This window comes from Loxodonta africana, chromosome 22 (assembly GCF_030014295.1).
Source record: "Loxodonta africana isolate mLoxAfr1 chromosome 22, mLoxAfr1.hap2, whole genome shotgun sequence".
NCBI classification, from domain to species: Eukaryota; Metazoa; Chordata; class Mammalia; order Proboscidea; family Elephantidae; genus Loxodonta; species Loxodonta africana.
The window spans coordinates 40,717,944-40,734,391 of NC_087363.1; the positions used below are offsets into that span (position 1 = coordinate 40,717,944).

The 16,448-nt window shown below is 39.3% G+C and overlaps 1 protein-coding gene across 19 annotated transcripts in view; it reads right to left on the reverse strand.

Moving 5' to 3' along the window:
• Window positions 1-16,448, reverse strand: part of ATG7 (autophagy related 7) — a 299,990-nt gene that overhangs the window by 178,615 nt on the left and 104,927 nt on the right. For 17 of the 19 annotated variants that reach the window (XR_002785715.2, XM_023547914.2, XM_023547908.2 and 14 more), the window contains one exon: window positions 6,816-6,896. Coding sequence is in view for 17 of the 19 variants with exons in the window: in XM_023547914.2 (XP_023403682.1) it covers window positions 6,816-6,896 (81 nt within the window). In the remaining 2 variants the exon portion in view is untranslated. Of the gene's footprint in view, window positions 1-30; window positions 64-6,815; window positions 6,897-16,448 lie in introns of those variants that run through there. The other 2 variants (XM_064274882.1, XM_023547921.2) reach the window with 2 other exon arrangements.

Genomic DNA, 16,448 nt, shown 5'->3' on the forward strand with positions numbered 1-16,448 from the left:
GTAGGTAAAGGCCTTGGTTCTTGGTCACAGGGAACTGGATACACGTCAGCCACTGCAATTTCCCTGGGAAACAGAAAATATTTTCCTCACTTTACGGATGAGGAAATTGAAGCAAAGGGAGAAATGTCCAAGGCTTTTCAAGGAGTGAAATGCCAAGAGTTCTGAGGTTAAGGCTTGCAAGTCAATACTCCACATTGGCTCTAGCAGTTCCATCTCCTTTTGGGAACCAAGCAGTTTTGGAGATTAGGGAAACACTAGTTGCTAAGAACAAGATGTGGGATACAATTTATACCACACAACCTTACATATGGAACCCATCGCATGTTAAAATGGAGACATGAGGCCTCACTGGGTAAATGAGATAGGGAAAGGGAACCTGGGGGTTACTCATCATTTTCCAAATCAGAGATTTATGTCCCTTTTGGAGAGGAGTTGGAAAACCTGGCTGGAGCCCAGATTTGAGTAATATTTGCCACTGAGATGCTGTATGCAAAAATTTCTGGCACAAGTTTTGGAGAGCCCTTCCGATTGGGCTCCAGCCAGTCCTTGTAAATGACTGAGATTTAAAACCCTATCAAATTAGAAGAGCAGGGAGTATCTTTGATGTAGCACCCTAAATCCCTCTGTGTCAAGCTAATTTTATTCAACCTTACAGTAGGAATGTTGGCAAGAAACATTATCTATATATACCTATATACATGAGGATAAAAATAAAGTAAAAAACTGTAGAAATCAATGGCTAACATTGAGCTGAGGGGGTGAAGTATGGTTGATTATCTTCTTTATCATTTAAATATATTTTCTTATTTTTCTGCAGTTGCTTGTGGAATACAGAATAAAATACAATTAAGTCAAGGGAATACAAAGTATTATAAAGCTACTAACTTAGCGTCCCAGTAAAGAGCCAGAGCTTATCTCATCCAACTGACTCATTTAATAAAAGCAGCAGCGGAGGCAGACAGAGGGGGAGCACCTTCCTTGAGCCACTCATCTGGTCAGCGAAGGATGCAGGGCCAGGACCCTGGAAATCCCCTGACTTACTGCCCTCCACACCACTCCACTACAGCTGCTCAGTCTCTGTGATTAGGAAACCCCCGAGGCTCAGTGCTAGGTGAGAAAGAGTTTCATATGGAATTGTAAGCTTCAAAATGGCAGCCTCAAATGTTACACAAAGTACACCTGATTCCAACTCAAAGAAGAGCCTGAAATTGAAATGGCACTCACAAAGAGAAGGGGACAATCTGTAGGCTGGTCTGCAAGGCTCAGTTGCAACTGTCGCACTGAACAACTTCATCAGGGTGCTACATTTTCTTGACTCTGGCTATTATACATGCCAATCCCTCTGCCTGAAATGCCTTTCTCTTGCCCTCTCTCTCCTATGTCTTTCCAGAAATTCCTACTCATCTTTAACATCAACTCAGAAGTCACTCTCTGTGAGGCCTTCCCTGATTTTTGCCCACCTTGACAAACCTGATTGGTCCAAGGATACTGCAAAAGGAGCACTGTGGAGCGTATCATAATGGAATGGGCTCATTATTGGTGACAGGTCTGCCTTACCCTCTAGATAGCATTCCTTTAGGGGTAGTGGCTATTTCTATCGTCTTTGTATCTTGGGCATACAGCAGGGATTCAAATGCCAGTTGAATAAATGAATGTCTGCTAACAGACACTCACCAAGACTCTAACCTTTCTTTCCAAATCTACAATCTACCTTTCTGTTCTCTAGGTGCATTGCTGAGCTATTAGGCTACAGGTTGATTTGGGACAGAGATTTTTCTCAGAGAAAGTTTAAATAGCTGAGTTTAATTTTGGTACTTCATGCTCCTTAAGTAATAAGCAAATATGATAGAAGGTTAAAAAAAAAAAAAACCAAACCAACCCCATTGCTGTGGAATCGATTCCAACTCACAACAACCCTATAGGAGAGAGTAGAACTGCCCCCTTAGGGTTTCCAAGGAGTGGCTGGTGGATTCAAACTGCCAACATTTTAGTTAGCAGCCAAGCTCTTAACCACGCGCCACCAAAGTTTCATGATAGAAGGTAGGATTATAGGATATCAAAAGCTAAATGGACAGGCTGCCTATGACACAGGCAAAAAGAAAGAACAATTTACCACATGATGATACCAGCAGGTACCTACCATCCCTACACCAGTCTCTCTTTGTCACTCCTCGAGACACACATACATAGGTGCATACAAAAAGCTAATAACAAGCCACTTGGAGAATTTAATTATAACACTGCCACAGAAGGTCCCATCTCATGGTAAACACCAGAATGAGTATTATCATTAGGGTTGCTTACCACTAATTAAAATCTCTAGACCAAGCTTCTGGGCACATCTTGCTACATCTGTGTAATAGGCAGGTCCCAGATGGCATGCAAACCAAGCCTGGGGCCTGCTTCTTCCTAAGAATCTGTTTCTGCAGTATCACAAAGGTTGTGGGTGACAGAATTGGGCAACAACAGTGGAACATTCCACACATGGTCTCCTCAGGCACAGCCCTGCTCCTGACTTGGCAGTTCTGAGAAAAATTTCTGGATGACTTCTGAGTCCCAGAACAAGGCAATTGCTGCATCAAACACACCAGAAGATGCCAAGCTCTACTCCTTAGAGGGACAGTGAATAGTCGCCATAGGCAACATACCACCCCCCCTCCACCCCCAGTTGACTGGGCAGCATACAAGGGAACTTTCTGGGGTGATGAAAATGCTCTGCATTTTATTGGAAGGAGGGTTATATGAGTGTATACCAGTTGCCAGTGAGTCAATTCTCTCTGACTCATGGTGACCCCATACAGGTCAGAGTAGAACTGTGTTCTGTAGGGTTCTCAGTGGCTGATTTTTTGGAAGTAGATCACTAGGTCTTTCTTCTGAGGCACCTCTGAGCGGACTCAAACTGCCAACTTTTCAGTTAGCAGCCAAGCACGTTAACCATTTGCACCACCCAGGGACTCCCACATGGGAGCATACATTTGTCAAAACTAATGAAGTTGTTGTCTTAAGACTCATGCATTTCACTATATTTAAATTTTACCTAGAAAAACAACTATACACAAAAACAAAACTCCAGTTTCTAGGTTTACTTTCCACAGCAGCACGGGCTAGCCACTTTGAAACTACTTTCTGTGTATTCTAGAGTCAAGCAAGTGTGTAAACACATGGAGGATAAAAGCAGTCAGGTTTTTCACTGTTGGGAAAGGTAGTTACAAATATGGAAATGGGGAAATTAACATATCACCAAAGGGGACAAAATATATTATGAACTCCTGACACGAGGATAAAACATCACTTTGGTATTCCTACGAAAAATTTATAACTTGAATCTAATCATGAGGAAACGTTAGCCAAATCCAAACCAAGGGAAATACTACAATATAACTGGCCTGTGTACTTCAAAATGTCAAGGTTAAGATGGACAAAGGAAGGCTAAGGAACTTTTCCAGACTGAGGGAAGCCAAAGAAATACAACAACATGCAATGCTAGATTCTAAATGGGCTCCTGATCTGGGGGGAAAAGCCTAGGAAGAACCATTATTGGTAAAAATAACATCTGAAATATGGACTGTGGGTTAGTTAACAGTATTATACCAACATTAAATTGCCAGCATTTGATAAGTGCATTGTGTTTAGATGAGAGAATGTTCTTGTTCTTAGGAATTACATACTGAAATATTCAGGGTGAAGGCACACCATGTTTCCAACTTACTCTCAAATGGTTAACAACAAAATTAATATGTACATGCATTTATACGTGTGTACGCATATACACACACACACACACACACACAGACTGATATTGAAGAGAGGAGAGAACATGTATACACACAAATGGGGCAAAGTGAGAACAACTGGTGAATCCTGGTATAAGGTATACAAAGTTTCTTGTATTATCCTTGTTAACTTTCTGTGTATTTGAAATTACATCAAATAAGAAGTTATCCCCCAAATCCTGGGAGGGGGGAAAAAAAAAGGAATAACAAACTAATCCAAAGTATTGAGAAATTCTTTCAGGATATTGGTTTCAAAATTATACATTTCCTCTGGTAGCAACTCTACTATGCCCTTTATTTTTCCCTAGTTGCCATCAAGTTGATTTGCCTCATGGTGACCCCATGTGTGCACAGTAGAACTGCTCCACAGGGTTTTCAAGGCTGTGAAATTTTCTGAAGCACACCACCAGGCCTTTCTTCCAAGACTCCTCTGGGTGGGTTCAAACCACTCATCCTTCAGTTAGTAGTTTAGTGCTTAACTGTTTGCGCCACCCAAGGACTCCTTACAATACTCTGGTTTGCTCTAAGTTCCCTTTGGGAAGTAAAAAACAACTCATGTAGCTGATAGTTTTTCAAATCCCAGTGGTAGATATGGTCATTTTAGAAAGGTTTTTAAGACAATAAGCAGAAATTGGACTGAAAGCGACACCTCCATGTCCTCTCCCAATTCCTCAATATTTGTTTTGTAAGATGGACCATTCATCTGGCTATATGTCAAGATAAAACAGGGTAAGAAATGACTTGTGTATAGATGATTTGGCCTTCCCTGCCACAGAAGCAAAGAACTGTATTCTTCCCCACCCCAGGCCCTATAAAAGATCTATGCTTATTATAAGTAAGGTAATGAATGAGCGTATTATTACTCAATCTACCTCTTACTGTCTGTTATTTGTAGTTAAATCAAGACACAAGTATGGCTTTGGTCCTAGAGAAAAAAGTAAAAAATACTGAAATCTACCAGAGGAAAAAATTACTTCATGACTGTCAAAGGAGAATTTTTTAAAAAGTCAATTTTAGCCCAAAAGAATCTTTTTGAAACAATGACGACTATGATATGACTCAGTATAAAAAATATTGTGCTAAGTATGCATTAAGAAAAATTCACATGCACAAAGAGGAAAATGTAATTGGATTTGTCATTTCAAAGTATTAATGTTGGGTTTGCAGATAATAGAGAATGACATCCTCCTAAGTGAATAAAGAAGTTAGCCAAGTAAGTAAATGCTGTGTTTCTACTGTAAGGAAATACGTGCACCAATGAAGCAACCTTTTCAGCACAAAAGAAATCCAATACCCAGACCACATGAAAAGTGATCGCTCTGGGAATAGCACAGCTGTTAAAATCCAAGTCAGTTTGTATTAAACCCTCCAGCATGTTTATGTAAAGCAGGACTCTCAGAATGACCACCAAGAGGAAATAATTTTGTTAACAAAAAAGTGACACCTATATTTAATTTAATGCTTACGATAAGTGTGAAAGAAAAATGCAAAGCTATTTTAAAGAACATAAGGGGCCTGGCCTACCAGTAGGTTTGTGATTCTTTTATAAACACTTATCTCCAGGGCTAATTTAATCAGAAATAGAATAAGAAACCAGTGTTTGTATTTTACTTAGAGGACCTAATTATCTTGATTTCATTGACTAGGGAGACCTACATAAAGCCATAGAGAAACTTCTGGCACCTGTGCCAAACAATTTCAATATGAAAATACTGCCAAGTTATTTTGAAACCAATTAGCTCAGCTATTCAAAGGAAAAAAAAAAAAAAGCTGTTCTCCATTAGAGCATATAATTCTACAACTCATATTTCTGAAGACAGAAATGTACGCAGACCTTCTTGAGGCCCTGACTTGAGCAAATACAAGACCCCTTAAGGAAACTACAGAAAGAGTGAGCTACTGGGTAACACTAACAAACAGCTTTAAATCTCAGCAGAGGCACTTAGGAGGCACAGTGATAAAACAGGGCCTTAGTTTAGCTTCACAGAAAAAAAAAATTGTTTTTTAATCTAAGTTTTTGACCATTAAAAGCTAACCAAATTTTTCAACATTGTTTTGTCAAATCTGAGTTTACTTTTTGGAGAAACTGGTCAGGATGGTGTTTCTTGTAAGATATGACCCAAGTAAATTTTCACAGAACGCTTGTCAACTCAAGAGTGAGTGGAGAAAATGTCCCTAGAATTCAATCCCGTCCACACTGCCAGAAGTAGGCTACATGGCAAAGAATTCCCAAATGATAACTGAGAAGCCACAGTTTGGGGTTAATAATGCCGATGCTATTTTCATAGTGCTTCAAAATGAAAATCTTATCAAGAATCATGAGTTTTAAAAGCTCAGGTTAAAAATCACACTGGGTGTCAGGAGGCTTAAAGAGGTACGTAAAAGGAAATCAACTATAACATACAGTGTACATGTAAAAATAACACAGACAGTACCTCAAAGCCCATTTAAAAAAAAAAAAAAGCCATCGTTGTAGTCTTGAAATACATCAGCTGTTTCCCATTACAATGGATGGCACACCAACTCTATTTTTAGAGCCCCTGGAAAGATCAAAGCTGAAGAGGCCCTTTTATTGGCACCCCATCCAGGCCCCTAATCTCTGTTTACTTTTTCTTTGTCATTATGTAGATCTCCAAAAGATAAACAGACCAGACTGCCTGGTATCCCCCATTCTCTGGGTAACAATTAAAAAGTGCTCTATGATGGTCTATGGCAGGGGAGAGCCCCCTGGGGAGGAACAAAGACCAGTGGAGGTCAAGTTCAAGCCAAAATTACTGTGGTGCAAGTTATTGATACAGTGCGACAGTATCTAATTCAGTCCCTCCTTATACAACTTAAACCAAATTTTTCTCAGTCTGTTTTCTCTGTGAGAATGAATACAGATAAATGAAAACGAGAATTTTTTTTTTTTTTACTGTTTTTGAACCCAGCGCTCCCCCAACAATGCCCCTGTCATTTCAATGCCTGTAGCTGGTAAGGCAGAGATAGAAATCTGAAGGGCTTGCTTTTCAAACCAAGTTCCTCACACACAAAATGACTTACTTTGGAAGAACAAGCTGTACATTTGTCAAATGCTAGGCTGACAGGAAGGACGTTATCAAACCGTGACAGAAATCCCCGGATCTAAAAACCAAACAGAACAAAACAAAATTCATACCAAGCACGGAATGACCACATATATAAAATGCACTTCTAGTTTCTGACAAGAAATGGGAAAGGATTAACACGGCGGTCCTGACACAGAATCCTAGCAAAAATGAAGTTCCACATGAATATTTTCCCTTGTACTACGAGTTCTGGGAAGAACAATATTGGGTCTTTTATTCCATCAGGAACCAAGGCCTACTACAAGCCTTTTAAATATTTGAGACCTAGAAACAAATTGACTCCAAAATACAAAAAGGAAGCTTCAAAATCTAAAGTAATGTATTAATAAATGTCTTTAAAAATATAACAGATCAACTATCTTGCTATGACTCAGCTCTCACATATACCGTATTTTTACTCAAACAATGTGCACCTTCTATGTTTGTTTGCTAACTGTATCCTCCCCCACATCCCCCCTATTAAGCACACTATGCTAATTTTATTTTTCAGCAACATGTAAAAAAAAATTGGCATAGCAGTGCTAATTAAAATACCTCAGGGCAGGGAGGACACGGTTGGCAAGCAAACTTAGAAGATCCAGATTATTTACATAAAATACAGTATGCTATATTGAATAGTGGGATAAGTGTGCATTTGTATGATATTGGGTGGGTGCTCAGAGGGTAAGAAGGTCTAGGACTCAGAGAAGACAAAGATGATCCCAAATAAATACCAGTTATTTGCTTGATTTGAAACAAGATAAAAATGAAAACTTCACTAAAGTTATGGGTGAACAGCACCACCTTGAGCATAAACTTCTAGACTACATCTGATTCATATTTACAGAGGATCAGGTATAACCAAGCCTCACAAACTATGATTTAAGTAATTTATTCGGAACATTATACCTCTAGAACTACACTAACAAAATAGGAGTTTTTAGTCAGTTGCATGAGAAGCCCTGGTGGTGCAGTGGCTAAAGCACTCATCTGCAAACCAAAAGGTTGGCAGTTGGAACTTGATCAGTATACGTATTGAAGTATTATTACTGAAAACACGAATGGTCAAACCTCTAAAGTCTCTACAGGGCTTGGCATTTGCAACGATCCCGATGACAGGGATCTCCCCGCAAGTTAATTCATTTGATCTTGCCAACTAAGATTCAGAAGTAGACCTTCCGACCCCAAATTTCGGTTGGGCTTTCTCTAACAACATCACAGCTGTCTTTAATATCCAGGTTCACCACAACTTTAACAGCCTTGCTTGAATAAAGCAAAAGAACCAACCTACCCACCCCTTGTTGCCCTTATCTACCCCTACCAACACCCCCCAAAAACCAAAGACAAAAAAAAAAAAAAACCTGATAAACTATAGAAATAGGCTTCCTTCTGATTTTGGACAGCTCATCTTTACACTCACACTACAACTAACAGTCTAAATAATGTGCATACTTACTGCTGGGAAACCTAATCTTGAAGGAAACAGCTATAGCAAGTGTCCTTGTCAATATGCTATGTGATTTCCCTGTAATCCTAGACTGAAAGAGCAGCTTGGTAGAAATGATAAATTGTACTAGCTCATTGTGAACCTTTGAAAATGTGACAATCTTTCAGTCCCGTATATCTCAGCAATGTGGTAACCGTTTCATAATACTACTACCTGAGACACAAAATCAGGGTCTTGTTGCTGTTCTTAGCTGCTGCTGAGTCACCTCCAACTCATGGTGAACTTACATACAACAGAACAAAGCATTGTCTGGTCCTGTGTCATCCTCACAATCACTAGTATGTTTAAGTCCACCGTTGCAACTACCATTCTAATTCACCTCACTGATGGTCCCCCGTGCTCTCAATGGCTCTCTACTTCACCAAACACAATGTTTGCCCCCGGCAATTGATCCCTCCTAATGATGTCATCAAAAACAAGTGAGTTGGGCAATGTCCTCTTATAATCCACAAGGCTTTCATTGGCTTACCAGGCCTCTGTTCCTAGCATGTCTTAGTCTGAAAGCTCGGCTGTAACCTGTCCACCATGAGTAATCCCACTGGTATGTGAAATACCGGTGGCATGGCTTCCAGCATCGTAGCAACACACAAGCCAGCGTGGTACAAAAACCGACAGACCGGTGGTAGAATCAGGGTCATAAAAGTTTGCTATTCAGGACATCAACACATGAGACATCGTATTGGCAGAAAATACTTTAACAGCAAGTCACAAATGGGAACGCTGATACCATCATGAAATCTGAAAGTTATACGCTTGAAAGAATGTTCTTAGTGAGCTTCTGTATACCTCAATTACTTTTATACTATATATACTTGGAAAAACTTTATATTAGCATATTTTTCATTAAAATGTTCATTAACATGATCCCCACATAATGCCTCCATATACGCTTCATGAAAATGATTTTTCATTTTATTTTTTCTCACACAGCTTATAGCAAGCTTCCTTTAAGTTATGCAAATAAATACTGGTAATTTTCTCTGCTAAATTGCTTCATGATTGGAAGTGGGGAGGTAAAGCTAAAGGGTGAGAATAGGTCCTGTCAGGGGTAAAAAAGAAAGAAAGGAAGGAAGGGAGGAAACAGAAATCAAAAACAGGCGGTGAGGAACAGAAAAGGAGACACCGTGACCATTGTTTAGCACCTCCAGACAGCTCTTTCCCAGGAAGCTGTGGCTCATTGTCCAAGGAAACGAAGGAGAGTATCTGTGTATGTAAGGGCTTTCAAATTCACCAGGTTGGGATCAGAAGAACCAGAACTCAACCAAACAAGTTACAGTTTTAAGTGATTTAGAAGAGAAAACGCTTCTTCTCAAGCCTATGGCAACAGACTCTTAATGAGCACTCCCAGGGGGTCTCCCTCTTCCATTTAATGCAACACTCTGCTGTCGATGAATTCTCCTAATACATTAGCTCTGGTTGTACAGTGTTGCCTTAGCTTCCCTGAGCTGACCAAATAAAGTGCAGAATTCCTTACGCTGGCATTCAAGGTCCTCCCTGGTCTGGGCCCAACCTGCCTATCCAAGTTTACCTTGGATTGAATCTTTCACAGGCTCCATGTAACTGCTAAGAATTACAACTTTCCAGCAGATTGGGTATGTACCCTCCAAGCCACGCACCCGCAGACTGACAGCACTACCCCTGCTCTGGCAGCCCAGCAGTGCACCTGCTGAGCCTCACAACCATGGACCAGCAGCAACCCCTCCCCTGAGCCGCGTGCTTATAGACCAGGGTACAGCCTCCCAACCATGCACCTGCGAACCAGTGGCAGCCCTCACCCCATCCCTTGTGCTGGGGGTCCCTAAATTGGCAGCACACCTGCTAATTGGTATGCTCCTGAACTGGTGGCAGCCCCTCCACTGTGCCATGCACCCGCGATCACAGTTGTGGGCTCCAAGTCGCACAACCATGAAGCGACGGTAGCCCCCTGGCCTGCCCCCCCGTACCACCAGACAACTGGTGGGAAAGCCCACCATGCCCACCACTGAGTGACCTGCAAAAGTACCCCCCAGGACCCCACCTGGTGAAGGCACCCCCCTGCCCCACCATACTACCAGCAGGAACACCCACCACATCCACCTCTGGGCAACTGACGGCAGCACTCCCCACACAAGTAGATGTAGCCTCATGCTCACTGCCCACCCCTGCTCTCCCAACTCCCCACCCCCCCCATCCAGAGACTAGCAGGTATGATTCCCCCACACTCTGCTCTGAGACCCCTGATCCTTCCCACCTACTGAGATGCTGATTCAAGTCTGCACAGAGGGCCTTCCCAGTCCATTTGTATAGTACCACCTTCCTGTGGTGACAAAGATGATCTGTTCTGCTTTCCAATGGGCACATTAATGGCTAACGTCAATGCAGGAGGACCACACAGTCCCATAAGAGTTGTGGAGGGGCCCTGACCAATCAACAATTGCTACCTCACATCAAGGAAGGGACCTGTTCTTGTACCTCACTCAATTCTGTAAGGGAAGACATACGCATCTATAAATAAATAAAATAACATGGTTTAGTGGTTAAGAGCTACAGCTGCTAACCAAAAGGTCAGCAGTTCGAGCCCACCAGGTGCTCCTTGGAAACCCTATGGGGCAGTTCTACTCTGTCCCATAGGGTCGCTATGAGTCAGAATCGACTCGACGGCAATGGGTTCGGTTCAATTTAATGCCTTGGCGACAACAGGCAATAACAAACAACATGAAGAAACAGGGTAAGATGGCTCAAATAAGTAAACAAAATAAAGGGACAGAAAACTTTCTGGAGGAAGAATTGACAATAGGACTACCTGACAAGGAAATTTAAAAAATGATATTTAGGCTCCTCAAAGAGACCAAGGAAAACGCAGGAAAAAAAAAAAAAAAACCTAGAAAATTTCAGGAAAACAATACAAGAACAAAATAACAAATTCAGTAGACAAATAGAAACCATATAGAGGGCAAATCGCTTGATAGTAATTCATTTGAGAAATGATCAGAAAAAAGACTGAAGAAAAATGAAGAAAGCCTAAGGGTTATGTGGGACACCATCAAGAGGAATAATTTACACACAATAGGAATTCCAGAAGAGGAGAGAAAAAAAAAAAAAAAAAAGAGAGAGAGAATTTTTGAAGCTATATTGGTTTTATTTTATTTATTTATTTATGTTTATTGGTAGAAAACTTTCCAAATATTATGGAAGATGAGAAGGTCTCCATTCAAGAAGCTCAACAAGCCCCGTACAGGATAGACCCTCAAAAGAAATTCACCAATACATATCATAATCAAACTCTGCAAAACCAAAGACAAAGAATTTGGAGAGCAGCTCATTAAAAGCGAAATCTCACCCACAAAGGTGCATCAATAAGACTAAGTGCTAATTTCTTGTCAGAAACCATGCAGGCAAGAAGGCAATGGGTTGACACATACAAAGCCCTGAAAGAAAAGAACTGCCAACCAAGAATCATATATTCGGCAAAACTGTCTTTCAAAAACAAGGGCAAAATTGAGACAGTCCCAGACAAATAGATATTAAGGGAATCTGTAACCACCAGACAAGCCCGGGAAGAAACATTAAAGGGAGTCCTTCAGTCAGAGATTCGATGGCACCAGACAACAACCTGAGAAAGACATACGATAGCATCACCCAGATACCAACCCAGGTAAAGACTGCACAAAAGTAAAATAAAGCTTCAAAATTGATTACAGACAGCCAGAGGCACTAAGCTGTAAATGATGACAACATCAGAACAAAAAGAAGAATGAATGGTGTAGTTATAGAACTTCCATATGGAAAGGAAGTCAACGTGATTTCAAGATACAACAGACTGTTTTAAATACAGGAGGATAAAGGAAAACTTCAGGGTAGCCACAAAAAATATTAATATGTCTACTCACCAAAACAAAGGAAAAAATAAAGGCTCAGTAAACACAAAAGCATTAACAGATAAAAGAAGATCCATATACAAAAAGAACTTGACACAGAAATTTAAGAACAAAGAAACTTAACACACAAAAAAAATAACAAAACGGTAGCAATGAATTCATACTTATCAATAATCACACTGAATGTAAACGGATTAAATGCACCAGTCAAGAGGCAGAGAGTGGCAGAGTGGATTAAAAAAAAACATGACACATCAACATGTTGTCTACAAGAGACGCACTGTAGACACAAAGACATAAACAGGTTAAAAATCAAATGATGAAAAAAATATACCAAGCAAATAGTCACCAAAAGAGAGGAGAATTGGCAATATTAATTTCTGACAAAATAAACTTCAAGTCAAAATCCATTTGAAGAGACAAAGAGGGGTATTATATAAAGATTAAAGGGTCAATTCAGCAAGAAGACATAAAAATAATAAATGTTTATGCACCCAATGCCAGACCTCCAAAATTTATAAAACAAACTCTAACAGAATTGAAGAGAGAAACAGACAGTTGTAGAATAATAGATTTCAATACAACACTTTCAACAATGGATAGGACAACTAGAAAGAGAATAAATAAAGACACGGAAGACCTAAACACTATTAATCAACTCAACCTCACAGACATATATAGAACACATCACTCAACGGCAGCACAATATACATTCTTCTCCAATGTACATAGAAACATTCTCCAGAATAGAACATATTTTAGGTCACAAAGCAAGCCTCAATAAATTTAAAAAGACCAAAATTATACAAACCATTTTCTCTGCACATAATAGTTTAAAACTACAAATCAATAACGAGAAGATCAAGGAAAATAAATTAAACCCATGGAGACTAACACATTACTAAAAAATTATTGGATCATTGAAGGAATCAAAAATGAAATAAAAAAAATACTTAGAATCAAATGAGGACAGAAACACAATATCCCAAAAACCTTTGGGACACATCAAAAGCAGCACTCAGAGGAAAATTTATAGCAATAAATATTCATTAAAAAAGATCCAAAAATCAACAACTTAACCCAACAACTTGAACAAATAGAGAGGAAGGAGCAAAAAGAAGACTAAAGCTACTAGAGGAAAGGAAATAATAAAGACCAGAGCAGAAATGAATGAAATAGAAAACAGAAAAATATAAAGAGTGAAGACTAGAAGTTGGTTCTCTGAGAGGCTCAATAAAATTGACAAGCCATTGGTCAATTTGACAAAGGAAAAAAAATGAGAATAACCAAAATAACAAATGCTTCTGGAGACACTATAACAGATCCAACTGAGATAGAGGATTATAACAGAAAACTATGAAAAACTGTACTCCAACAAATTTGAAAACCTAGAAGAAACGCACAAATTGGTAGAAACAGACTATCTACCTAAACTAACTCAAAGTAGAAAATCTAAACAGACCCTTAACAAAGGAAGATATTGAAGATGTCATCAAAAACCCACCCCCAACAACAAAAAAGCCCTGACCAAGATGGCTTCACTAGGGAATTTTGCTGAACAGAGAAGAGTTAACACCAATTCTACTCAAACTCTTCCAAAACATAGAAAAGAAAGGAATATTTCCAAACTTATTCTAGGAAGCCAGAATCACCCTGTTACCAAAGCCAGGAAAGATATCACACAAATGGAAAATTACAGACCAATATCCCTCATGAACACAGATGCAAAAATTCTCAACAAAATTCTAATCTCTCTCACCACTCTTACTCAGTACTGTACTGGATGTCCTAATCAGGGCAATAAGGCAAGAAAGGTATCTAAGGCAAGAAATAAAGGTATCCAAATTGGACAGGAAGAAGTTAAACTATCCTTATTTGCAGATAACATGATCCTACAAATAGAAAATTCCAGAGGTTCCACAAGAAAGCTACTGGATCTAATAGAAGGATTCAGCAGAGTGGCAGGGAATAAGATCAACACACAAAAATCAGCTGGCTTCCCCTACACCAACAAGTACAACTCCTAAAGGAAACCAAGAAAATAATATCATTCACAATAGCCCCCCAAAGGATAAAATGCCTAGGAGTAAACCTAACCAGGAATGTAAAAGACTTACACAATGAAAACTATAAAAAACTGCTGCAAGAAATTAAAAGAGACCTACTTAAGTGGAAAAATATTTCACGCTCATGAATCACAAGATTCAACATTGTGAACATGTAGATACTACCCAAAGCAATCTATAGATATAATGCAATACCAATCAAAATCTCAACAACATTCTTTAGTGAAATGGAAAAATTAATCACCAACTTTATATAGAAAGGAAAGAGGCCCTGCATTGCGAAAGCTATACTGGCGAACAACAAAGTAGGAGGCCTCACACGTCTCAATCTCAAAACTTACTATATAGCCAGTAATCAAAACAGCTTAGTATTGGTTCAATGACAGACACAAAAACCAGTGGAACAGAATCAAGAACCCAGAAGTAAATCCATCCATCTATGTACACCTGATCTTCCACAAAGGGTCAAAGTCCATTCGATGGGGAAGAAACAGTCTCTTCAACAAATGGTGCTGGCAAAACTGTATATCAAGTTACAGAAAAATGAGAACACGTTCCATATCTACTACCACATAAAAAACTAACTCAAAATGGATCAAAGACCTAAATGTATAAGCTAAGAACTCTAAAGTTCCTGGAATATAACATAAGGATGAAACTAGGGGACCTAATTTTTGTTATAAATAGTCTATCAAACACAACTACAAATGCATGAACAACAGAAGACAAAATAGATAACAGACATCCTAAAAATTAAATACTTACGCTCATCAAAAGGCTTCACCAAGAGAATAAAAGGAGAACCTTCAGACTGGGAGAAAAATCTTTAGGAAGCACATATTAAACAAGGGCCTAATCTCTAAAAACATATAGGAAACAACATCTCAACAACAAAAACACAACAATCCAATCAAAAAATGGACAAAGGACATGAATAGACACTTCACTAAAGAGGACATTCAGGCTACTAACAAACACAAAAAAGATGCTCATGACCATTAGCCATCAGAGAGATGCAAATCAAAACTACAGTGAGATAACTACCTCACTGCAAAAATAGCACTAATCAAAAAAACAAAACAAAACAAAAAAACAGAAAACAACAAATGCTGGTGAGGTTGTGGGGAAGACTGGAGCTCTTATACACTGCTGTTGGGAATGTAAAATGGCACAACCACTATGGAAAATATTTTGCTTCCTTAAGCTAGAAATACCTTATGATCCAGCAATCCCACTCCTGGGTATATATCCTAGAGAGATACGAGCAGTGACACGAATAGTGACATGAACATATGCACACCTATGTTCATTAGCAAAAAGATGGAAACAACTTAAGTGCTCGTCAACGGATGAATGGAAAAACAAATTGTGGTACACAACATACAATGGAATGCTACACAACTATAAAGAATAAGGATCCGTGAGACATAACATGGATGAATCTGGAGGACATCATGCTGAGTGAAATAAGTCAGTCACGAAAGGACAAATACTGTATTGCCGCACTTTTATACAAAGTCAAAAATAGGTATACACATAGAAAACAACATTCTTTGACGGTTACCAGGGATGGGAGGGAGAAGGAGGGGGAATCACTTTGTAGATAGTAGACCCTTGTTATTTTTGGTGATGAGAAAGGCAATACCCAATATGGGTGAGGTCTCCACAACTGGTCCAAGGTAAATGAAGGCACTAGGAAGTACACAAGAATAAGGGACAACTTTGGTAAATGTTATAACATACAATTTTGCAACAACAGTAGTAACAGCCAAAAAAAAATGTGGGCGGTTACATACATATATGCACACATAGGTATGTATACATACACATGTATAGGAAGGCACAAGTAAGTATATGGATGTGCACATACAGTGTATCTGTAGGCCTATGTATATACATGTTTGTTTACACTGCATATATATAATAAAACACATAGGGGGCAAAGTTATGGATATTTCCTAGACATAACTATACAGCCTGTAGGACTGGTTTATAGGGTTTGAAGACTTAGGACCATACTCTAGTGGGACAACTGGCATAACATAGTTCATAAAAGTAATGTTCTATATCCTAGTTTGGTGAGTAGCATCTGGGGTCTTAAAAGCTTGTGAGTGGCCATTTAAGATACAACTAGGTATCTACTCATCTGGAACAAAAGA